The 24,666-nt window shown below is 49.8% G+C and overlaps 1 protein-coding gene across 1 annotated transcript in view; it reads right to left on the bottom strand.

Annotated features, from left to right (window-relative positions):
• Positions 1-725: 725 nt before the first annotated feature.
• LOC144781573 (uncharacterized) overlaps positions 726-24,666 on the bottom strand; it is a 95,268-nt gene continuing 71,327 nt past the window's right edge. The window contains exon 3 of the mRNA XM_078660484.1: positions 726-1,254. Coding sequence (XP_078516610.1) covers positions 862-1,254 — 393 coding nt within the window. The 3' untranslated portion in view covers positions 726-861. The remainder of the gene's footprint in view (positions 1,255-24,666) is intronic.

The following is a 24,666-nucleotide window of genomic DNA, read 5'->3' as shown; positions in this document are numbered from 1 at the left end:
CAATCAATCAATCTGGATTTGTAAAGTGTGGCTAATCACCGCTGAGAATGCTGCTGCCGAGGCTTAGTTGAACATCCAGGTCTTGAGTCCTTTTCTGAATTCCTGGAGAGAGGATGAGGTCCGTAGGTGAAGAGGAAGGTAGTTCCAAGACTTCACCACGAGGTAGGAGAAGGCGTGACCTCCGCTGTTACTGCGGCGGATGTGGGGGCGTGAGCGAGGCAGGAGGCGGAGCGCAGGTGTCTGGAGGGATGGTGGAACTTCAGCTGGTGGTTGATGTACGATGGTCCCTGCTAGTGGGGGGGGGGGTTCAAGGTGTGGGTGAGCATCTTGAACTGGCACCTCTTCTGAATGGGGAGCCAGTGGAGCTTTCATAGGTGGGGGGTGATGTGGGACCGGTTGGGGAGGTCTAGGACGAGTCTGGCTGCAGGGTTCTGTATCATCTGCAGTCTCTTGAGGAGATGCGGGGTGATTCCTGCACAGAGTGCGTTGCCATATTTGGCTGGTGACCAAGGCCTGTGTGACGAAGGTTCTTTCTCTGTGAGTGAACATATTTCTGTCAGTAGTTCTGTGTTTTCAGTTTGCTAGCAGCTATGCTTGAGTGGCCTTTTTAAGTGAGTAAATAAACATTTGCCCTCCTTTGTCCCTGTGCATGTCCCTGAAATACTGGTTGTATACATTTTCTGAGTTTACTAAGTGCTCAAACATTAATGCTTTTATTTCACCAATTTAGTAAAGGAGTTATTTTAATAAGAACCATAATAATAAAATATCAATCAAATAAACACTAAAAGGGACATGTAAGTAAAAGAAATGCAAATATCATTCTGTGGTCATCACATCTAAGAGGCTGCTGATTATTTTCTAGGGGGCGGCCTGGTTCTTCTTGGGAGGCTCCCCAATGCAAGGGGACACTCCCATTCCGGTGTCGATGTGAAAGTGAGGCGGTGCCAGTCCAGACTTGGTCTGGCCAAAACCCTCTATGACTTCTACCTGGCCCCCTGGGTGAACTACTTCCCAATACTGTGGGCACCCTACTGCATGGTAGAGCCTCTCCTTCACCCGGCGGGCTAGTAGGAGGCCAGAACGAGGAGATGAACGTGGGCTTAGTGCTTTTTCCACCAGGGTGCAGAACAGCTGGCGATAGTCTTCTAGCGGCAGCCCGTGGATTTGCTGCGCCACCTCACAGTATGCCTTCTCTTGTCGTGGGCGCTTCTGCCTCTTCGTGGCAGGCACCGGCCTGGCTTTATGTCCCCCCTAAGGACACAAATGGAGAGTACTTGTTTACATTGACACACATTCTAATTACAATCACATGTATTTAATTTAAGCTATTATTTTATTGCCAATTTGTGACAGGACAGGAGGCGAGGATTGTGCTTGATTTCCATTACTGTACACAACTACAGCAACCCATGTGGATTAAACTACAAAAGACCAACAACAGAAAGTCCCCACAGTCCTTGAAAAACTCTTGAATGTCCAACCTACCCCTCTTTGTTTTGTGCTCAGTAGCCAGCTAAATAATCTTTGTTTTCTGCACTTCCTTCTAGTGTGTTGGTACCTTTTTATCACCACCAGTATAAACCAACATGTTTTTCCCTGGGGGTCTGTAATTTTGTAATTTCTGTTAATTATCCCTCTCTGAGTATAATGCGTTAAGTAAGTAGTGGGGCGGGTGTTCATGTGAGACTCACACTTTACTAAGTTGAGTTTACTTTTCAACATGTGACTGTGCAAATCAGGCAAATGGGGCACATCTCCTGGATATGATCCATTTGAAATAATGATATGGGCATTCTTGCCAGCCTTTCAACAGGGCAACGCTTCGGGTGGGGGGAGGGTGTTGGGGGGCATGACACCCCTCAAATAAATGCATTCTTGGCTTGGTAGTTGGGTCTGGGGGCCCTGAGTCAAGTCTGCTATTCCTGTTTTTTCTTGTCCTGAGCCAAGAATGAGAGAGACCCGCATGTCCATATTGTGGGATCCTGGACACCCATATTATATGTCACAAAGCTTCCTTTTTCATTATTATCACATATGAGTGAACTTTTAAATACTGGAGTTTATTATGTGCACTCTACAAGCACCTCTTATGTTTGATTTAAAATAAACAAGAAGGGGTGCAGCATTAAAAACCACACCTTAAGAGGGAGGCGGGCGTTAGAGGCTGAGAAAATAAAAACTTCCAGGTTACAGCCGACCCCCTTTACTCAAATTGAAGGAGCCGTGCCTCTCTTCTCCAAAAACATAAAGCAGAGAGAAGAGCAACTCAATAAAAGGTGACTGGAGAGCAGGAGTAGTGTACACACAGAGAATTTACCATGGCACAGACACCAGCTCAAAGCTTGCATCAGTGAATGTCCAGCATTGAAATGTCTTAGACCCAAGAAAGAGAAGTCGGATCTGACTCACAAAAGGAAAATTGGAATTCTTGGGCTCCACTGGGGAGTCATTGGAAGCTACTCTGTAGGAGTCATGGCAGAAGACATCAAAGATCAAGAAGGAATTGATACAAGTTTCTAATTCCCAACGTTTCTCACTCCACATACTGGCCTTATTGTGAGCCTACTACTTCCATTCAGACAATTTTTCTGGTGGGCTGCATTAACTGCCCCATAAATGCTTCAAATCCGACATCTGAAAAAGGGTCTTGCATGTTCAGAGGAGGGTTTACTGTTGAAGGAGGCCAGGACAGAGAACCACTGTTGAATCGCATGGAGGCCTGGAACAGCTGAGCCACATTCAGTTCCTCCGGGGCTGTTGCAATCAATCTGACACCAGCAGGTTCAGATGGGGTGCTCAGAGTGGGGATGTATCTTCAGGAGGAAATTGGTTGGAGAAAGAGCTAATGCTTCCTATCAACCCTCTGGAGCTCCTGGCTGCATTCTTTGCAGGGCAGTGTTTGGTAGCTGACCGGGTTCATTGTTGTGTCCTGTTGAGGATGGACAACATCTCAATGGTACAATATATCTACCACCTGGGAGTCATGAGGTCCAGGATGCTAGGAGAGTTGACCAAGGGTTTCTGGAACTTCTTTCTCAAACGGGAGATATCTGTCACAGTGAAGTACCTTTGGAGAAAGACAATAGTGATCGTAGACTGGAGCTCTCGCGCCCTTAGGAGCTTCTAGCATATGGAAGCTGGATATAGTTGTGTTTGCAGTGATCATGGACAGATGGGAAACACATTTCTAGAACCTCAGGTACCTGCAGGCATTGAATGTGGATGTATTCCTCCAGGATTAGGAAATGGGCCTGAACTACACATTTTCAAATGATTCCTCTGTTGGTTGCTCAAGTCAGGGGGCAGAGGATGGAGTGTGTGTTGAATACACTGTTTTTGAGGTTTCAAGTGAGTTTTTCTTTTCTTTTGCAATTTGGAATTTCAAATGCCTTTACCTCATTTTTAGATTTGTTTGTTAGGCTCTCTAGAGTCACTGGCAAGTCCTGGGACCTTTGGAGCAGGTTGTCTTTTGGTGGCATAGGCCTTTTCGGAGCAGGCTCCCTTCTTTTTGTAACGAAGCCTTGGCAACATGCCATGGCATAGTTGGTGTACTGAGAAAAGTATCGATCCTTTGGGGTAGAGAATTACAAACATTTTGCACACTTTGTCAGAATTCGCTAGCAATGGGAAAGTGTATGATTTGACGGAACTTACTTTCAGTCAATTGGGTGACAGCGAGCAGCCCTTTGTGTGAAACTTTTCATGGGCTTAGGCTTGTTAAGCCTCCTCAATGTATTGTCAACTATGTGATGTTAACAAGGTATTGTTTCTGTTTCAGGACTGGCTTGATAACAATAGTTTGTGTCAAAAGGAACTCTCTACTAGGCATAATAAGTTATTTTGTATACTTTCATGTTGAAGAGTGTCTGATGTACGAGCACTGGATTTAAGTGAAAGGCTGTTTATTCCAGATGGAGCAACATCCATGTGCACTAGGACATCAAAATCCCATACTAAATACTCAACTTTCCCAGAACATCCCAAATTATGAGTGGTCAGGTGTCTGAAACAGAATAAATTGTTTACCCGCAACTCGAGGCCGAGCTCTGATTCCTAGATTCCCAGATACCCATTCTTTTCAAAAGTTTGTGAGTGCAGTCTCTTACACAGCTTTGGACCATTGGGGTTGGTGGCCCCCTTCGAGGCAGGTTTTGATACTTTTTATTTTGGAGCGTGCTCTGCACGATGCGCCAAGGTCTCTAAAGATATTCTGCAGGGTCGTTGATTGGGAAGTCAATATTTAAACAGTTTTACATTAAGCCACAACTGGATTTTGAACTTTCGAAGAAGAGAAGCATTAAAATAGCATAATCACAGCCTCTGGTCCTGCCATAGAATGTAAAATTTCCTAGGAAACGTAAAGGAAAATTACACTTCCATTAAGGACATGGAGGCGAGGATTGTCCCACCCTCAGCTTCCTTTACGGTATAATGCCATCTCACCCGTAAGGTTAACTTGACATTTAATTAAACTGTTTGTGTTAGCTAAATAGCGATTTTGCGGCTACGCTTTGGGTTTTGAGCTTCCCAAACCATTCTTGCTTCTCTTAATAGGATATACCAGAAACAAAAGTGAGAATTCTGTGAGAAAATCGAAAGTTGGGCATCCCTTTGGTGCATTTGAAAAGCCATTGCTAAGGAACATGGTGTTTGGACATTCAGAGCTCGGGGTGTCTCATTGGTGATGTCATGCTTTTTAGTTTCATTCCCAGGGGTTTCTGATTGTTGTGTTCTATCTATCTTGATAACAAATGCTCTGATTCTGGCCCCTATTTTGAGCAGATAAGACAGTCAAACATAATCCTCACTCTGTGCCCTTAATAGAACTGTAACTTCATGTGAGTTAGTACATTTCAAATTCAAATGACAAAGCAATTAATACACAAAAGTAATACCAAAAAAGTAAAAAAACACTGCAGTTGCGCATGCACATTACAGTATAGATCTAATAATAGTGGGCATAGATATACATAGGTGAGGACTGGGTATCAAAATGCGTGCAAGTACCTCAATGAACCTTTACATTCATGGACATAAGGAAAAAAGCTGTGTCAGATATACCAAATATTCAAGGATAAATATGAAAAAGTACATAGTGCATAATTATACTTGAGTATGTGTTTGTGTGTGTGTGGGGGGGGGGGGTCACTACAGCAAGCTTTGGTCATGCCTGCTCTCTATACTGAAATCTCTTTCCGCATGATCCCTCATCATGCCATCCATGGAGCATAAATTCTCCAATTCACAAGGGACTATTTACTTATTTATCTGCTACTTAGAACAACCTGAGAGCTTTGCTATCAGGAATGCTCTTACACGATTAACATCAATAATGTACATCACATAGTTTGAACAATTGTGGCAGTCTAATCTGAGATGGCATGGTTGGCAAAAGAATGGCGGGTTTGATGGCGACCCCAAGCAATTGCCAGTGGTTAGAAAAATTGCATGTATTTCTCCCTTCACCTTTTGCGTGTGTGATGATATGCACTAAGCGGCCAACGGTAGGCCCAAGTCCCCTGCTCCCTGTGCCACTGGAATGAAACTGCACCTGCCTGATTCAGGCTGAAATTGGTATTGGGTTGCTTGTGTTCTGGGTCAGAGAGGAGGTGGCTTGGTAGTTCAAGCTGGACTATTCGTATTGTAGCAGGACCAAGGCTGATTTGCATATGACTGAGTTCATCTGAGGTGGCATAGTGGGCAAAAGAATAGTGGTTTGAAATGCTACCTTGCACAGTTGCCAGTGGTTAGACAAATTACAAGTTTTCCTCCCATCACTTTTTGTGTGCATAAGCGTTTGCATCTCATACATAATGTACCTTCCATGGAGGTTTTATTTAGGCAAATGTTTTTTTTAAAGAAATGTTGCTTTGTCTTTTCTTAATTCACAGTTTTTTCCATTTTATTTATTTAATGATATACTACTGGACACAGCTAAAATCAGCTATGCATGTCTTTTGCCTAATCAGGCTCAAAAGGCTATGGGTGCAGGGTGTGGCCCCAAACCATGACCTCCACCCTACCGCCTCTTTGTATAGCCTTTGGCCATGAGCTATGGGTTTTGAATGAATGGTACGGCTACTGCTAATACCCAGCACTCGGCCCCAAAACCACGGAATCCATGTTCATTGTGTTTGGCCATTTGCAATAGGCTCTCATGTGCAGTTGACTCTTGGCACAAGTGTCACCACTAGTCACACTAGTGTTTTGTCCATAGATCTCTCTGTACACACCTATCTGACTTGAACATGGTGTGGTCTCAAATAACACCTTGCACTCAGCCCCATGTTGCCTGAAACTGCAGCACATGATATTCACTAGAAGGTCATACACAACAAATTCTGCAGCATGGTGTCTGGGTGCAGATTCATCCATACTAATATAATAAAGAGAGAGCCCAAACCTTTGAGGTGGGTAAGCTCCGGAACTGCAGTGCCAATCAGAACACACAATACAGCATTAGAAAGGTGAGTATAAGCAGATGGACATAGGCTATATACCAGCCCAATATATACATTACAAGTGAAAAAGACCGTTTTGGGACAAAGTAGTCCGTTGTGGGCGTGGGCTTTCTGCTGTAAAGCAATGCTTGCGAAAAGCGTTCTGTGTGAGAAAAGCGTTCTGACACGTCTTGAAGTGGGCGTGTCGTTTAGCATTGTTGTGGGCGTGTGCATTCTGCGGAAAGGACAACAAACCGCAGAGCACACGCTCACCTTCCGCGCAACAGAAAGAGGGGTTCTGAGCAGCCGCACAGGCAAGTCCCATGAAACAATAAATGTACTATGCCATGAACTTTTAAAAAAACTTTGCCTTGCCTTTTCTAACCATTTAAGACATTATTTTTCGTACTCGGACAACGTCGGGACGGGCTGCTAGTATTTTATAAAGGTAAAAAGTATGAGGAAAAAAAAGGAAAGACAGAAAAAGTTTTTTATTCAGCCAGAACTCGCATTTGTAAAATGAACTGGGTTTTATAAGTCATGGACTATTAACTTACTAAAGAAGTCATGGGTGTTCATGCAAAGCAGCTCAGCGCTGCACGTGGCCCTAATAACGGTTCTTTTGTGTTGAATTGCAAAGCTTTAGCAAATGAGGTCCATGATTTATTTCAGACGCTCAATAACAAACAAGCATTCGCAAATCCAATTTTCTCTCACCTTTGGGGCTTACAAGCTTTGCTAATGGTTTTAGCCATGTTTTACAGCATCCGATATGGTGTGTAGCATGGCTAAAAGAGATAAAAACAGCATATGACATAGCCAGACACATCTTACGTCGGCATGCACAACGAGCATATGCGTGACTACAAAATGACATAGGCAATTTTTTTGTTTACCAATTCGAGTTGGAGATCAGTAAACAAAAAGAAAAGCACAGTTACTCAAGTGGATAAGGGAAGCTACACAGAAGGCGAGGGGGCAATCAATGTGGGGAGCTGGCGGAAGCAACACGGGGAATGGGTGACGGTAAGCGACAAGGAGGGTGTCGGTGGGAGGAAGCAAAACAGAGGGCTGGGGTGGGGGAAGTAACACAGGGTAGTGGATTGGGGAAAGTAACACAGGGGTGCAGGTGAGAAAGCAAAAGGAGGGAGTACAACGTGGAGCGGGGGAAAGCAAACAGATGAGAGCACGTTGAATTGGGAGAGCAAAAGTAAACAGACAAAAGAGCAACATGTAGCTGTGCAGGAGATGTACACAAGTAAGAAAGCGCAGAGTTGGGGAGAAGCACACAAGGGGGAACGCATCATGGAAGAGGTGGTGAGAACAACACGGGCCGAGAAAGAGCAGCACGAGCATGGCAGAAAGGGAGAAGTACATGAGGGAAACAACCGGAAAACCCATGTAAACTTGTGGAGCGCTTAAACAAAAAAAATAGCACCTGAAAAATGAGAGGTGGAAAGACACAAGTAATGCGCCCATGATCCAGGGTAGGGACAAACACAAAAAGAGGAAGTAAAGCACCCACAAGCTAACAAATAAGAACCCAACCAAAGATGGGAGTGCTCTATGCCTACTGTAAGCAGACAAAACATCTTGCAACAGACAGCGCATGCACTCTCTAGTAAGCAAGACCTAAAAAATGAAAAGCCAAACTTTAAATAAGATGTTTCTTAGCTGAGAGAGGGTTGGCCCTTGGCCCGCTCTATGCACCGTATGGGGGCTGGAATGACCAGATTTTCCAGGGCTATTTTGGGTTCCCAGGCCGGCCCTGGCTGAAGTATGTTCAAATCCACCGAACGAAAGCGATTCAGAAGATCACAGTGTTGTGGATCCTTCTTTCAGACGACTTGAATGTGAATGTATTTCCAGCTGTCAGAAGGAGTGACCCAACTAAACAGCCAAACAGATAGCTCACAACCACCCTTCTTACTCGAAATAAATACCTTCTTAGACTCTTTCAACTCCCTCGCCCCCCCTATGGGATAGCTCTATGTTCCCAATGAGCAAATTTGATGTGACTAGAATCACTATTGTACAATAATTCAACTGGACTCAATACTATCTGACCCTAACCTTGTGAGAGGCCATAACCAGGTTTCACACATCATGTGGATCCTTGTAACCTCATATACATCTCAGAAGCCCTTCTCTATCTGGGTCCCTCTATAGACCCAAGTATCACTTTTTATCTCATTTCTGTCCCCTTCATCCTCCGGTCCTCCTACATTATAAACTGCAAATTCACCTGGGAAAACCATCCACAATGCACGAGTGGCATTTTACAGTCCTCACTTTCCCTGAGACAAACCTCCCTCTAAAAGGGGTTATTTATGGAATGTTTCAATGGTCTCCTAGTTGATCTTTCTCTGTTATCATCTGGACACGCAACAGCTAAATGCCTAAACTCTACTGTATACGGAAATAGTCCCCAGTCTCTCCCTACTCAAGTGCCTAAAAACCTTAGTCCTGCTCTCAACTCTTCTCTTGACGTAGCAAATTCAACAAATTTACCCAATCAGATCTTGCGGGGATGGGTCCAGTAAGCTTACCTAGATACTCCACCCCTTACTCCTATCCCTCCTTACCACTTCCTTGCTTAACTGCAGCACACTCCTCCATAAGTGCAGGTGAATTACTCTCTTTTTGTATAAAATGTTCAAAACATGTGATTAACTTGCCACTTTCCTATCTCCCTCCTCCTTCCTGGTGTTTTGCTGCTCTCAACAACTCCACATTCTTTTCGGTTATGCACTACAGACTGACCTCCAGACCATAGCTCTCTGCCCCAGTTATACTCAGCGACATCTACCATGTGCACAAGCACTCATTCCTGAAAGGAGCTCAACCGTCCTGCTACAGACCTACAGCAGGCACACCACTATTAAAAAAAAACACAAGGAACCCACACAACTCAATTAATTACAGACCTGGTTCCCTCCTTTTCTAAAATACTTGAACGGTAATGACTATGGCTCCACGCACTACTTCAGTGGCTACTAATGGGCGTCTTAGCAATCACCCTATTGAGAGAACCAGCTTTCCTCCATTCAAGTGCAGCTTCACCTTTCTGTGATGTTTGATGTAGTACAACATCACATTCTTCAGGACCCTATCGAACCTGAGTCACACTAGCTGTGCTATCTCCTGGCTACCTACACGTCCCCGACTCTGTCACAGCGTAAAATGGACTGATCGGATTTCCGCCTGACCCTTTAGCTGTATGAGATGCTCAGGTTTCTGAACAGGACCCTCTAGTATTTACTGTATGGGCTACACCTAACCGGGTCACATTCTTTCCTTATTTAGCTTTTCCATCTAGTTGTAGATGACATGCACCTCTTCTTCTTCCTCCCTGCTGTAAGGATGCACACCTGGAATTGTATGTCACAGCTGCCGAACCTTTATTTTTTGTAATTTCTCATCAAATGTTCCCACCTGATGTATTTTAATGCTAAAATCTACTGGGTTCTGTCATCTGGTTGCCTTGGGAGGCAATGGGGACAAAGGGCAACACATAGTGGCCAGTGTATAATGTTTTAGGGCCCTACCCCTTGCCTGGAAGTGGAGAACATATCCTGTTGCCAGTACTTTATACAGCTACAGCCTGGAGATGAGTATCCATACAGTACAATAGTACTGTGCTTTATTTTCAATTTACCTAGTGTGTGATTAGTTTGTGCTAAGGTATGATTGGCATTCTGTGGCCCTGACTCCCTTTCCTGGTGCTGCTGCTAGAAGCTTTTATTATGACAGGAGATTCCTCGAGATGTCTGTCTTGGAATTGGAATACACATCTTACCAGCTAAAGCCAGGTTCTCCAGTTTGCCTAGGAGAAGAGCCTTGAAAACGCCCCTTCGCTCGGATCAGAGGTTGGCTACCTAAAACTTTAAATTGAATATTGGGAGTTGGACCCTTGTGCATCTGTCCGACTTTCCTAGACTGAATAGGAGTTCACTCACCACATCAAGTACTTTGCTACACCCTAAAAATCTGTGTTAACCCGAGGAGTGCTTCAAAGATGCTGAGTGTGTCCTGTTCCCTCACAACTGAGGCCAAACTATAAATGTTCTGGTTTAGCACTGGCTTGAATACTTCTCTGCCCGAAGTGATTCTTAGCAGACGGGGAGATTGTGTTCCCTTTTCCACTCATGTACAAAGGGGTATCACCACCTGCCGCCAACGTGGAGCATCCTACCACGACCAGCCGAGAGACTGCAGATCTGATGCAAGTAAAAGGGGCTACCTGTGGTTGAGATCTGATCAAGCTAATCTGGAAACTATGTCTAAAGGGGGGACCCTGCCTGGGAGGCACACTCCTCCTGCTCTACTGGAACCGGTATTTGCAGTAAATTCAGCCCATTTGGACCATCTGATGGTTCCAACAGTACTGCTAAAGGTTTACCTGAACAGCTACTTACTACTAGCCAGGGGATGCAGTGAGACTCTCGTGAACATTGTGGAATCTTAACTGCAAAGCCTACTAACAAAAAACAGAGAAGGCAGTTTTATTCCGACAACATCAATATATCTCATTCTGTTACACAGGAATCAATTCCAAGAAATCTGCTCAGGCCAGTGTTACTTTGGACAAGCCTGATACTTGGTACCGAAGTCATTCAGAGACTTCACAAAGTCTTGACTGTTGTTTAGCATACAGTGCTTAATTTGTGACAAATTAAGGGCCAGGGGCCTCGTCAGGAGGCCACTGCAGCTTGCACCACCCGTTGCCCCTGACAGCGCTGCCAATGACCGTACCAACTGAACCACTACCCACCACGCTCTTACAAGGGTGACAATTCATACTATTCCAGGGCCCATAAAGCTATTAGAATGGCTGGGGCGGCAGGCATTAGTAATTTTTAACGTATATTGAATTAATATACCACTGCTGTTGCGCTGATCTCTAAATTAGGCAAACAGCGCCACCATGTGGCATACTGTCATAAGTGCCGGTGTTAACAATTAAGTGCCGGTGCAGAGGGGGGCGGGCGGGAAGGAAGGGCAGATATTATTTTTATTTTTTTATATTTAGCTTCACGGGACTTTCCCGCGAGGCATTCTCTAAAGAGAGTGTAGTTTGCGTGGGATGGCAGAGTACCAGCTTTTTAAGGCCAGGGGACCGTAAATGCAGATAATGCTGGGTGGCTGGTAGAACCCCAGGTACGTTTTTTTTTTAATATTTGAGATTACAATACTGAAGATGGTATGGGAGTTTGACAGTTGTCAGATAAGGTTTTTATAATATGTCAAGAGGGTGGTGTGGGCTGGTGGCAAGATACCAGGTGTAAAAAGATGCAAGGGGCTGAAGCAGTGGAGACAGAGTAAGGCTCCTACTCCGACAGAGCTGAGGAGAGCAGCAGGAGATGGAATGGAGGGCCATACATAACATAAAAATGTAGGCCCTGATTCACAAAGGTAAACTGAGATGAAAGTCGAATTTTACGACTTTCGGTATTCACAAAGGGCATTTACTACACGTAAATGCCCTTTGTGAATACAGAAAGTCGTAAACCTACACTTTTGTCTCAGTTTACCTATGTGAATCGGGCCCTCAGATGGGAAATTCTGTGACAGGAATGTCCCCTACATGGTAAATGGGTGTGTGCTCCTTGCCCTGAGTCAGTGGCGTAGCTAGAGCTTCTGGCGCCCAAGGCTATCCCTCAGATTGACGCCCATGGCCGGTAGAAGGGGAAGGGGGGTTCTGGGGAAAAAGGACAGTGAGCAGCGCGGGTGAATTGGCCAGGTGTGTGATGCTACTCTCTACTACTCCAATGCAGGAGAAAGCAAAGGTCGGAGCGGAGGTGCTGCGTGCCCAACACTAACCTCTCCCAGCTCCCAGAGAACATGCGCTGCCAAGGAGTTTACTGAGTAACAACCCTTTTGATCGAGTGGCCTGGAACCTCACACTTAAATGTAAATGCAACAGTGGGAGACAAAAGCACACAGCTCGTTATCTCTTCACAGGTATTTAAGAGAGGCATGCTTTTGACTTTGTAAGGTCCCTTTATGTAAGTGCATGAACTGGAAGAATTCCAGATGTGTTGGTCTGTCCCAGTATTTACACACAATTTAAATTGCACTATTTTATTTCTTTTATAGCGCTCGCATTCCAATTCAGGGTGTCAGAGCGATTTAAATAACATACAGATGGACAATAAATCATGCAAGTGTGTAAATCAGTTTACAAGATGTGTTGCATGAGTCAGTGAGGGTTAAAAGGTGTAGCAGCCACATATCCTACACAGGGCGGGCTTTAGCACTGGTGGCGCCCTGTGCGACAATGTTTGTTGGCACCCCCCACAGCCGCCTCCCACAGACTCTCACAGTACTCCCCTTTAACAGTACCCCCTCAAGTCTCCATAACCATTCTCTCTCTCAGATGTATTTAATAGCGCCACCTTTACCAGTGTAGGGTGTCAGAGCACTTTACATCACAAACACAACACAGAGACAATCAATGATAGGTGTGTACATCAGTGTATAGGAAATGTTACACAAGACACACGCCTACAAGGTGTAGGAGTTGCATTTCATCTATACGAGTAGACAGTATAGTTAAAGAGTGCTTGGTCTGGAGAAGCACAGACTCAGAATTTAAAACATAACCCCATGGTTGGGGGTTACATTTAGTATTAAGATTTAGTTTTTTGACCGAAATGAACCCTTTTTGAAACTTTAGAATAATGAAAGACGGAGGTAAACATCATAATGCTCTCATTTATACCTTGCAGTTTGCATGCAGCCCTTTGAGGACAGTTATTAGCTCACTGTCCCATTTTAGGATTTTAACATCTACATTGCTAGTAACAAAAGGATCTCTCTGACAAAAGCACTGACCTATTTAATCTATGTGTACTTTGTGATCTGCATGGTATACATTCTTTGCAGCAGGCACATCAACCCTCTGTGCTTCCATAAAATGAGCTAAAACTTCCACTTGACAAAACCCCTTCTCTCTCCAGGAAGAACAATCACCGAGTTATATTGACATTTTAATTTTTGTATGAAAATGGCGGAGGCCAGCAATGCAGCAGCAGGTGCTTTTAAAACCATAAAATACTTCCAAACAGGCACCCCTTCGAAGATTCAGCACCAGGTGCGGTGGCACAGGTGGCACCGCCCTAGAGCCTGCCCTGATCCTACATAGCTCACTGTGCTATATTAAAAGGCTTACTATTTATGAACTGCAAGACACAAAAGGATCTGTGTTCAAAGCAGTAAACCACTTACCTAGATACAATAAAAAAAAATTCTGTCAACTGCATATTACATGATATGCTTTGCAGGCACATTATCCTTCTATACTACTTTGAGTTAGATCTGGGACTACACAAAACAGAAATCTCTCCAAGAAATACTTTAACCTCCTGGGTTATCTCACCAATTATTATTTCCTGATATTTACTGGGCACCTCTGCAGCAGATGTCTTAACCCCATAAAAATATTCGAAAAAGCAGACTTTGTAACCAATAAAACATAAAAGATCTACCAACATGCTTCTCCATGTAGCCAATTTTTTTGTGGCAGGGTTTTAAAGAATGGGCAAAATTAGTTGAGGTCCAGATTTTGCATCGGAATTGCGCCACTTTTTTAGCACAAACCCAAAACAAAATCTAATTGTTTTAATCTCATAATGCGCTTAAATGCACTCATGATATGTGATGTCACTTACTGTGATGCCACGTGTGATGTCATGCATTGTGACATCAAAGGCTGTGATGGCACACACCATGATGTCACTTGCATACTGACTTACTAGGTTAGTCCCTTGTCCCCCCCACGTGCTGGAGCGGCAAGAATTAAACGCACACCAAACAAACTTCCAAGAGAAATGCAACTAGAGGTTTATTTGAGGTGTGTTGACTTTATTAAAATCTGTATCCTGCAAACAAAGTTCACATCCTGAACATTTAGTTCTGTGCCTGCAGTATGTTAAATTGACTTTCCTTGGAAGTGGAGAGGGTATTGTCATCATACCTTCATGTTCCCATGCACACATATACTGCACGGAGCAATCATATCTCTGAAATACAGGAGTGAAAAAGTCGAAGGGGAACTGTAATGGTAGGGATGTTTGAATAGCCTTTTAAAATAATGACGTTTCTCTCTGCTTTGAAAGGGGGAGGAAGAAAAAGAGAAACTATGACAGTTCTGTGTCTGGGTATTTTCCTTTTATTTAGCGCATATCTGAGATTTACTTTTATGACGTCTAAGCGTTAGTATTCACAACCACCGGCATCATCAATGGTGAACAGACATTTTTGTTGTACGAGGCCTGTTTGGCTGGGGTGCTTTTGAGAAAATTGCCAGTTATTGAAGAAGCGCTTAATTTGGATTCTAGAGCGGAATCAGCGTTTACCACTCAGTAGATTCAAGAACTATAGAAGTTCTAGTCACAGCGTTATGAAATGTGCACAGAGTCTTTCACATTCACATAACCCCTCCTGAGTCAGGTTTAAAGATTGCGTGCCACAACACTTAACGCAATAAATCTAGACTTGACAAGCTTTCTCAGCTCATCATTTAATATATTTCTCCATTCTTTTTCTAAAAACATTCCTAAGGAGAGCAACAAAATACAAATTTAATTCATTATCACTTACCTTAATTAGGCGGGGGAGGGGCGTGCTTTTAACATGCTGCGGGGGGGGGGGGGAGCACACCTGTCATGAGTGACTGAGTCTCTCAGTGTCTCTGTCTCTTGGCGGAGGCAGCGGCACAGGCCAGGCCCAGTGCACGCATGCACCACCACTAGCAGGCCGGTTTCCTCTGGTAGAGACACTGAGACAGTCCAGACAGTGTGTGACTGAGTTGGCTTGGAGTAAGTCAGAAGTCCGGTTCTGGTCAGACTGTCTGCAGCCAATCTGAAATGTCAAGGCCAGCACAAGACTCCTCCACTCTCGCGTGTGTTGGTAGTGTGCCTGATAGTGCGCATCACTGTTGCAGCGCGGGGGCTGGCCAAAAATTATGCCCAGGGCCGTCATTGGTAGCGCTTTCACACGCTACAAGATTGACGACCCTGGGACCCAGATACACAGTATGCCACGCGTCACGCCGCACCACCACCATGCTAGGTGGTGCAGCATGCATTTGCAAGCAGGTGCGCTTGCACTTACATACACGTGTGGTGCTGCTCAGCAACAACCGCTGGCTGCCGCACGTGTGGGTGTGGGGTGGCAGGGTGTACTGACATCCCTGTCCTGTCCCCCCAATAAATCCTGGGCTGGCCATGGGCCACCAGCGCAGCTGCCGCCGGCAGCGAACACACCCAAAATAGTGCCGCCTGGGGCAGGCCACCCCGGGCTACGCCACTGCCCTGAGTGTTCCAATTGCATGTGATATATGGTATTCTGAAGTTTTTGCCCAGTTCACATGGTAATCCAGTGTGCGGTGCTCCGGCATATGCCTGCCCTTTAACCTGGTTCTGATACCTAGAGGGGTGCTCCAAGTGTGCCCTCTGGCTCACACCAGCCTGCTGTCCATGTCCTGGGTTGTCATAATTAAGTGGTGGAGGTAGCATTCTGTTTTTCTGCCACTGCACAGACCTTTTTCTTTGATTCAGAAGAAGTGTTCAATCAATCAATCAATCATAACATTTGTATAGCGCGCTACTCACCCGGAGGGTCTCAAGGTGCTTGGGGGAGGGGGGTCCGCTACTGCTCGAACAGCCAGGTCTTGAGTTGCTTCCTGAAGGAGAGGTGGTCTGGGGTCAGGCGGAGGTGGATGGGGAGGGAGTTCCAAGTCTTGGCTGCCAGGTAGGAGAAGGATCTTCCTCCCGTGGTGGCTCTTCGGATGCGTGGAACGGAGGCGAGGGCGAGGCTGGTCGATCGTAGCTGGCGAGTGGGAGTGTAGAAGGTCAGGCGGTTGTTGAGGTACCTGGGTCCCAGGTTGTGGAGGGCTTTGTGTGCGTGGGTGAGGAGTCGGAACGTGATTCTTTTGCTGACGGGGAGCCAGTGCAGGTCTCTCAGGTGTCCGGAGATGTGGCTGTGTCGGGGGATGTCCAGGATGAGTCGTGCTGAGGCGTTCTGGATGCGTTGGAGTCTTTTCTGCAGTTTGGCTGTGGTTCCGGCGTAGATGGTGTTTCCGTAGTCCAGTCGGCTGGTGACGAGTGCCTGGGTGACCGTCTTCCTGGTTTCGGTGGGGATCCATCGGAAGATCTTTCGGAGCATGCATAGGATGTTGAAGCATGACGAAGAGACGGCGTTGACTTGTCTGGTCATCGAGAGGGAGGAGTCCAGGATGAAGCCCAGGTTGCACGCGTGGTCCGTTGGTTTGGGTGTGCTGCCCAGGGCAGGGGGCCACCAGGAGTTGTCCCAGGCGGAGGGTGATGATCCCAGGATGAGGACTTCCGTCTTGTCTGAATTCAGTTTCAGGCGGCTGCTCTTCATCCACTGGGCTACGTTTTTCATCCCTTCGTGTAGGTTGGTTCTGGCAGTGGCGGGGTCGTTGGTGAGGGAGAGGATCAGCTGGGTGTCGTCGGCGTAGGAGATGATGTTGAGGTTGTGTTGGCGTGCGATGGCCGCGAGGGGGCTCATGTAGATGTTGAAGAGGGTGGGGCTGAGAGATGATCCTTGTGGTACGCCGCAGATGACTTCGGTGGCCTCGGATCTGAACGGGGGGAGGCGGACTCTCTGGGTTCTTCCGGCGAGGAACGAGATGATCCACTCCAGTGCCTTCCCTTGGATTCCGATGTTGTTGAGGCGCTGCACTAGGGTGTGGTGGCAGACATGTCGAACGTTGCGGAGAGGTCCAGGAGGATGAGGGCCGCTGTTTCCCCGTTGTCGAGTAGGGCTCGGATGTCGTCAGTGGCTGCGATGAGGGCGGTCTCGGTGCTGTGGTTGGCTCGGAAACCGGATTGCGAGTGGTCGAGGGATCCATTCATCTCGAGGAAGGCGGCCAGCTGCCTGTTGACGGTCTTCTCGATGACTTTGTCAGGAAAAGGGAGGAGCGAGATGGGGCGGTAGTTTTTGAGGTCGGTGGGGTCCGCTGATGGTTTCTTCAGTAGGGCGCTGAGTTCGGCATGCTTCCCTCTCTCCGGGAAGGTGGCGGTGTTGAAGGAGCAGTTGATGATGTCCCGGAGATGGGGTGCGATGACGGAGTCGGCCTTGTTGAAGACGTGGTGGGGGCAAGGGTTGGTTGGTGATCCGGAGTGGATGGTGTTCATCGTGCGGATGGTGTCTTCGGTGCTGACCGGGGTCCAGGCGCGGATGGTGGTGGTGGGGGGCGTCGATTCGGTGGTAGGGTGCGTGGGCTGTGTGCTGAAGCTGTTGTGTATGTCTGCGATCTTGCTGTGGAAGAACGAGGCGAGTGAGTTGCAGAGGTCTTGCGAGGGAGTGATGTCGTTGTTTCCGGCGCTGGGGTTGGAGAGCTCTTTGACGATGCTGAAGAGTTCCTTGCTGTTGTGGGCGTTGTTGTCTAGTCGTTCCTTGAATGCTGTCTTCTTGGTGGTGTGGATCAGCTGGGGGTGTTTGCGGGTGGCGTGCTTGAGGGCGGTCATGTTGTCTGTAGTCGGGTCGTTGCGCCAAGCTTTCTCGAGGGTACGGCAGTTCCTCTTGGAGCTCTTGAGTTCGTCGGTGAACCAGGGGGCTTTCTTGCTGCCGGGTCTGCTGGGGGGGGGGTCTTCAGTGGAGCCAGGTCATCTGCGCAGATGGTGATCCACTGTGTGAGGTTGTCGGCTGCTTGGCTGGGGTCCGTTGATCTGGCCGGGGTGATCTGGGTCAGGGATGTGGTGAACTGGTCGGAGGTGATCTTGTTCCAGCTCCTGCGGGGAACCTGTTGCGGGTGGTGGTGGGTCGTGGTCTTTCGGAAGCTGAAGTGGACGCAGCTGTGGTCTGTCCAGTGAAGTCCGGTGGCGTGGCTGAAGGAGATGTACTTGCTGGATGAGAAGACGGGGTCAAGCGTGTGTCCGGCGTAGTGGGTGGGGGTGGTCACCAGTTGCTTGAGTCCGAGGTTGGCGAGGTTGTCCAGCAGGGTGGTGGTGTTGCTGTCATTGTTGTTCTCCAGGTGGAAGTTGAGGTCCCCTAGGAGGATGTAGTCGGCGGAGGGGAGAGCGTGCGGGCTGATGAAGTCTGCGATGTCTTCGCTGAAGTGTGTGCGGGGTCCAGGGGGTCTGTAGATGAGGGTGCCTCTGAGGGTGGTCTTGGGGTCGTTGTGAATCTGGAAGTGCAGGTGTTCGGCGGCTGTGAGGGTGTCATCTGTGTTGGTCGTGATGCGGATGGTGTTTCTGTGGACGATGGCGATGCCTCCTCCAGTCTGGTTGACGCGGTCCCTAAGGGTGATCTTGTAACCGTCCGGGATGGCGATTGCGATGTCGGGCGCTGAGGAGGCGTTCATCCAGGTTTCCGTGAGGAAGGCGACGTCTGGAGATGTGGTGTCAAACAGGTTCCAGAGTTCTATGGCGTGTCTGTGGACGGAGCGGGTGTTGAGCAGGATGAACTTCAGGTGGTTGCTGCTGGGGGTCGGCTTGGCGGGTGCCGCGCAGGCCCGGAGGCAGGTGAACTTGCAGGTTCGGCAGGTGAAGGGTCTGTGGGTGCGTCTCGGGGTGGCTTGGTAGCAACCGGGGCTCCGGCCGGTGTTGAGTGCGTTGAGGGTGGCGGCGTCGTACGTTCGGCGGGTGGGCTGGAATCTGCGGGGGCCAGGGGTCCTGGCGCTGGGCGCGGTTCAGGCGTGGACGGGCGCAGACGGGCTTGCCTTTGGCACGCCATCGGCACACAATCGGTGCACCCGCTGCGCGTGAACGCTGCGCGCACGCGTGGTCTCCATTTAAGGCGAAGTGGGAGGGAGGGGCAGCTGGGAGGCGGGAGCGGGGAGGGCACACAAGAAAAGGGGGCGGGGCTACGATGTACGGCGGCGGGAAGCGGGGATCACAGGGAACAGGAGCTAAAATACAACAGAAAAATACACGGAGCAAAAAACAAGGGGCAATACAGGCAACAAGTCGTGAAAATAAACACAGGGCACAGCACTTAGTGGAAAACGGCAACGGCAACGATCAGCAGCGAGCGAGGGAGGGGGCACACAGACACCGCTGGAGGGCCGTGCGGCGCGGGGTGTCCTGAGGACAGGTCACACTCACCTGCGCCGCGCGGTCTCCATTTAAGGACAAGTGGGAGGGAGGGGCAGCTGGGAGGCGGGAGCGGGGAGGGCACAGAAGAAAAGGGGGCACGGCCGCGATGTACGGCGGCGGGAAGCGGGGAGCGGGGGTCACAGGGAACAGGGGCTAAAATACAACAGAAAAATACACGGAGCAAAAAACAGGGGCAATACAGGCAACAAGTGGTGAAAATAAACACAGGGCACAGCACTTAGCGGAAAACGGCAACGGCAACGATCAGCAGCGAGCGAGGGAGGGGGCATACAGACACAGCTGGAGGGCCGTGCGGCGCGGGGTTGTCTTGAGGACAGGTCACACTCACCTGCACCGCGCGGTCTCCATTTAAGGACAAGTGGGAGGGAGGGGCAGCTGGGAGGCGGGAGCGGGGAGGGCACAGAAGAAAAGGGGGTGGGGCCGCGATGTACGGCAGCGGGAAGCGGGGAGCGGGGGTCACAGGGAACAGGGGCTAAAATACAACAGAAAAATACACGGAGCAAAAAACAGGGGCAATACAGACAACAAGTGGTGAAAATAAACACAGGGCACAGCACTTAACGGAAAACGGCAACGGCAACGATCAGCAGCGAGCGAGGGAGGGGGCACACAGACACAGCTGGAGGGCCGTGCGGCGCGGGGGTGTCCTGAGGACAGGTCACACTCACCTGCGCAGCGCGGTCTCCATTTAAGGACAAGTGGGAGGGAGGGGCAGCTGGGAGGCGGGAGCGGGGAGGGCACAGAAGAAAAGGGGGCGGGCCTCGATGTACGGCGGCGGGAAGCGGGGAGCGGGGGTCACAGGGAACAGGGGCTAAAATACAACAGAAAAATACATGGAGCAAAAAACAGGGGCAATACAGGCAACAAGTGGTGAAAATAAACACAGGGCACAGCACTTAGCGGAAAACGGCAACGATCAGCAAAGTGTTGTGCCTATTGGCCTCACACATATAAAGTTCTGCTTGTATGAGACACCCAGACCCCTGCCTGAAATCCCATATGCATGTTGAGTGCATGTTGTATAACGTGTGTATGGTAGGAGGACTCTATATGGATACGCTTAAAATATTGTTGAGGCTGGTGGAATCCATTTCAGATAGCCACTTGTTTTTCATGGCACAAGATGGAGGTGCTGGTACAGTCTCACCAGAAAATATAAGTGTATTGCCTGCATTCGCACGCTGGAGCATGTAACTCTAGACCAGGCTTCTCTAATGAGTCGCTTGTGAGCTACTGGCAGGTTTCCAGCCAGCTACCTATAAGTACCTCTCCTGTGTGCAGGCCAGCTTCTAAATTATAAGTTTTTATTCGGTTGAATATTAATTATCTAGCTATACCAAAATTAAAAAGTGTGCATTGAAGGCGGAAGTGTGTGTTTTTTCAGAACTCATAAACTGATGTTCGGTAAAAAACTATTGAATTTTCAAAACATGTTTAAAAGTGATAAATCGGGGGAGTGGCCAAGATGGCGGGGTAGGAGGACGTGTTTGCCGGAGCTCCCGACCCCATCCTAGGCCCTAAGCCCTGATTGCTGCTAAGAACTCCCCCCCAGAGCCATACGGAGCGGCTGTGTTGTCCAGGGGCTGGTCACCGCCTGGTCTTCGCCGCCGGAGCTCCGCAAAGCCAAAACTCACCGAGTTCGCGGTGACGAGCTGCGGACCAGTGACGGCGCTGCGCCTGGGTCCCGCCGGATCGGTGGCATCGGGAAGGCGGAGGGGCGCTGATCTCCCCAGCTGAAGAGTGCGGAGCACCTGGAGGGCATCGGACTTTGGAGCCCCTGTTGCGGTGTGGTGCAGCGAGGTGTCCGGGGCGTCCCTGCTGTCCCCTCTATGCTCCAAGATGGCGGCGCGCCAGGCCCGGTGATCCCCGCCCGGACTGGCGGATAGCCCTGGGACTGCCAAGTGAGTGCGCTAGCAGGAGCGGTTGCTCCCCGCTGCTAGGCGGGGCTTCCCTGGCAACGAGGCGGGCGAGGCGCCGGACACAGCGGTCCCTCCGGCCGGTGCTGGGCGATCTCCCCACTCCGGGGACAGACGTGGCTGGGGACGGACCTACGCGAGCGCCCGGCTTGGAGGCCTCCCCGATCTCTGCGAGGAGCCGGGCGCTGCTTCCGGCGGGCCAGCCATACCGGGCCCTGATTGAGACCGCTTGGGCACAAGCGCCTCGCCTACTTGTGGCGCCCCCCCGCCCCTGGTGCTGATTCACCTGTGCATGAGGCCGCCAGCGAGGCCTGCAGGGGTCTGTGGCAAGTGAGGGTACTGCGGGCACGCCTTGGACGGAGCTCACGTCCCCCAGACACAGGGGGGTGCCGTGGGGGTTCTAGCCCTCCCTCTCGACGTTTGCCGCGTCTACGGACATCCACGGGGTGACGCAGGAGCACAACAGGGCTGACGTGGTGAGCCCTTTGGCCACGAATACCGGCTGGACGTCGGTGAGGACACCGGAGCCCCTGAGCCGCTGTTCGGCCCGGTACCGCAGCGCCTGAGACCCCCGGTGAATAGCGAGCGCGAATCTCCCCGTGGTTTCTGGAGCTGCAGTGGACCGCCGCCCGCCCTGGCCTGGAGGTGGGCCCTAGGGGCTCGGGAGTGGACGTACTGAAGGACAGTGACGGGCGATAGGCCGGGTGAAGGAGCTTCCATCATGGCTGGTCAGCGAGGGGGTAAACGCAATGATCGCACGCTTCCGGAGATGCTCAACAGACAGCCGGCCAGGGGTGACAGGAACTCCTCTTCGCCTGGAGCAGCTGGGAGCTCGCACTCGGGTGCGGCGATGGAACCCCCGGTTACCAGATCTTTTTTGGAGTCTCTGTTCAGCACATTGAGGGACGACTTCCAAACCTTGAAGCAGGAAGTGGCGGGTGAGGTGAGAGAAGTCCGCAGGGAAGTGGAAGGTTTGGGCGAGAGAGTGGACACTGTAGAGAACTCCACGCACAGACAGGATGAGGAGATCGCTTTTTTGCAGCAGGAAGTACTGACTCTCAGGGAACAGCACTTGGATCTCCAATCGCACAATGAGGACTTGGAGAATAGGTCACGAAGGAACAACATTAGGGTCCGGGGTGTGCCGTCATCGGAAGAGAACCCTGATATAGTTAAGTACCTGCAGGAACTCTTTCGCATGGTCTTGGGCGAAGGGGACGATTTCCTCATTAAAATTGACAGAGCACACAGAGTAGGGCCCCGCAGAAGGGCTAATGGGCCCGCCCCGGACATCCTGGCGTTCCTCCCGGACTACCCGCTGAAGGAAAGGATCATGTCGGAGGCACGAAAAGCGCCCTCGCTCACCTTCCGAGATCACCCTGTGGCGCTATATCAGGACTTGTCCACCCTCACGCTTCAGAAGCGTAAGTCATTTAAGATTGTGACGGACTTTCTCAGACAACACGACACGCCTTACTCCTGGGGGCACCCCTTCCGTATCATCTTTCAGTGGCAGGGACAGACTCACCAATTGCGGAACCTCCAGGACACCTGCGAGATCCTGGGCATCACCACGGAAGGGGAAGAGACCGGCACACCGAGAAGACGACGCTCAGCGGAGGGAGATTGGCAACAGGTTGCACGCAGGAGAAGGACGGCGGAGAGGACCCGGAGGCCAGGGTCTCCGACTATTAGAGCGGAACGTGAGGCTGCTGTTCGGACAGCGTCCGAGGAGCTTGGAGATCCGGAGGTTGTTGCATTGACCGCTTAATCGTGCTCCGGGGGGAGTTTGCTACGGCACTGTTCCAACAGCTGGCTGAAGGGGGGGGGGGGGGGGCGACGGTTGGACACGTGTGGCTGGACGTCCACTAAGGTAACATTCCACGGACTGGTCCGTTAGGGCCGGTCTGGGACTATTTCAGGAAGTTTTGGGTAGTTTGGGGCGAGGGGTTGGGGTTCTGATGCTGGGGGGTGTACGGGGAAGGGGGGGGGGAGTTGGGGGGTGGCTTGAGAGGGAGGGAGGGGAATGGGGGTTGGGGGTTGGGCAGTTCGGGGGTTGTTCTGGGGGTAGGGGGGGGGATCCGGGAGTTGGGATGGGGAAGGGGGGTTGTCCAGTGCACAGTGCGACTGTTGGGAGTTTTGAAGGTGGCCCTACACTTTGGTTTGCCTGCGGTGCGAGGCTGCTTATGCATTTGTGATTTTCTTTCTGCTTTGTTGCTTGTATTCATATTGTGGGCTCCTGCGCTCCATCCCCGCGGGTGGGGTCCCTATTGCTTGCTGCCTCTCCTTTTCTATGCCTTCTTCTTCTTTTAAAGTGGTTACCCTGAACGTTAGGGGGCTGAACAACCCTGTCAAACGGCGGGCGGTGCTCTCCCTCTTGGAGAATACGCATGCTGACATTTGCCTCCTACAGGAGACACACCTGCTGCAGCAAGACACACATAGACTACGCTCCCGTAAGTTCCCGTCACAGTTCTTCTCATCTAGCTCCTCTAAGTCTGCGGGGGTGGCTATTTTGGTGTCCAGTCATTTTAAGGGGGAGGTCCTCCACAAGCTTACAGAACTAAAGGGTAGACTGTTAGCCTATAGATTCAGAATAGGGGGTCTTACGTTTACGATTGGATCCCTGTATAGCCCCAATGAACGACAGGAACGTTTCCTGCGAACAGCGGTCGAGGATATCACGGCCTCACAGGATAGACATGTTATTATAGGAGGGGACCTTAATTTGGTCTTTGATTCGGCTATGGACAGGTCGGCACAGCGCTACCCGCAGGTCGGGGAGCTCTCGGCCGACGGCAAGGAGTGGTTGGCGGAGGTGGGGCTTTTGGACATCTGGCGCTACATGCACCCGGCGGATCGGGACTACTCATATTACTCCCATGCGCATAAGACGTATGCACGGCTGGACCACTTGCTGGTCACTGCCCCGGTTCAGGCACTGGTCTCAGGCTCGGACATAGGAGTGCTGTCCCTTTCGGATCACGCTCCGGTCGATGCCACGATGCGTTTGCCGCCCGTGGCCCTCCCCCCTCGCACGTGGCGCCTGCGAGATACTTTACTGCATAGGAAGGTGGTAGTGGAACGCATAGAGGGAGCTCTCCGGGAATTCCTGGTGCACAATGACAATCAGGACACCACCCGGGCTACGCAGTGGGCAGCCTTGAAAGCGGTCCTCCGGGGGGAATTCTTAGCGATCTCCTCCGCCGATAACAAGGA

Source organism: Lissotriton helveticus, chromosome 9, assembly GCF_964261635.1.
Source record: "Lissotriton helveticus chromosome 9, aLisHel1.1, whole genome shotgun sequence".
Lineage (NCBI taxonomy): Eukaryota > Metazoa > Chordata > Amphibia > Caudata > Salamandridae > Lissotriton > Lissotriton helveticus.
The sequence above is the reverse complement of the archived record's forward strand: the minus strand, read 5'-3'. Positions and strand labels throughout refer to the sequence as shown.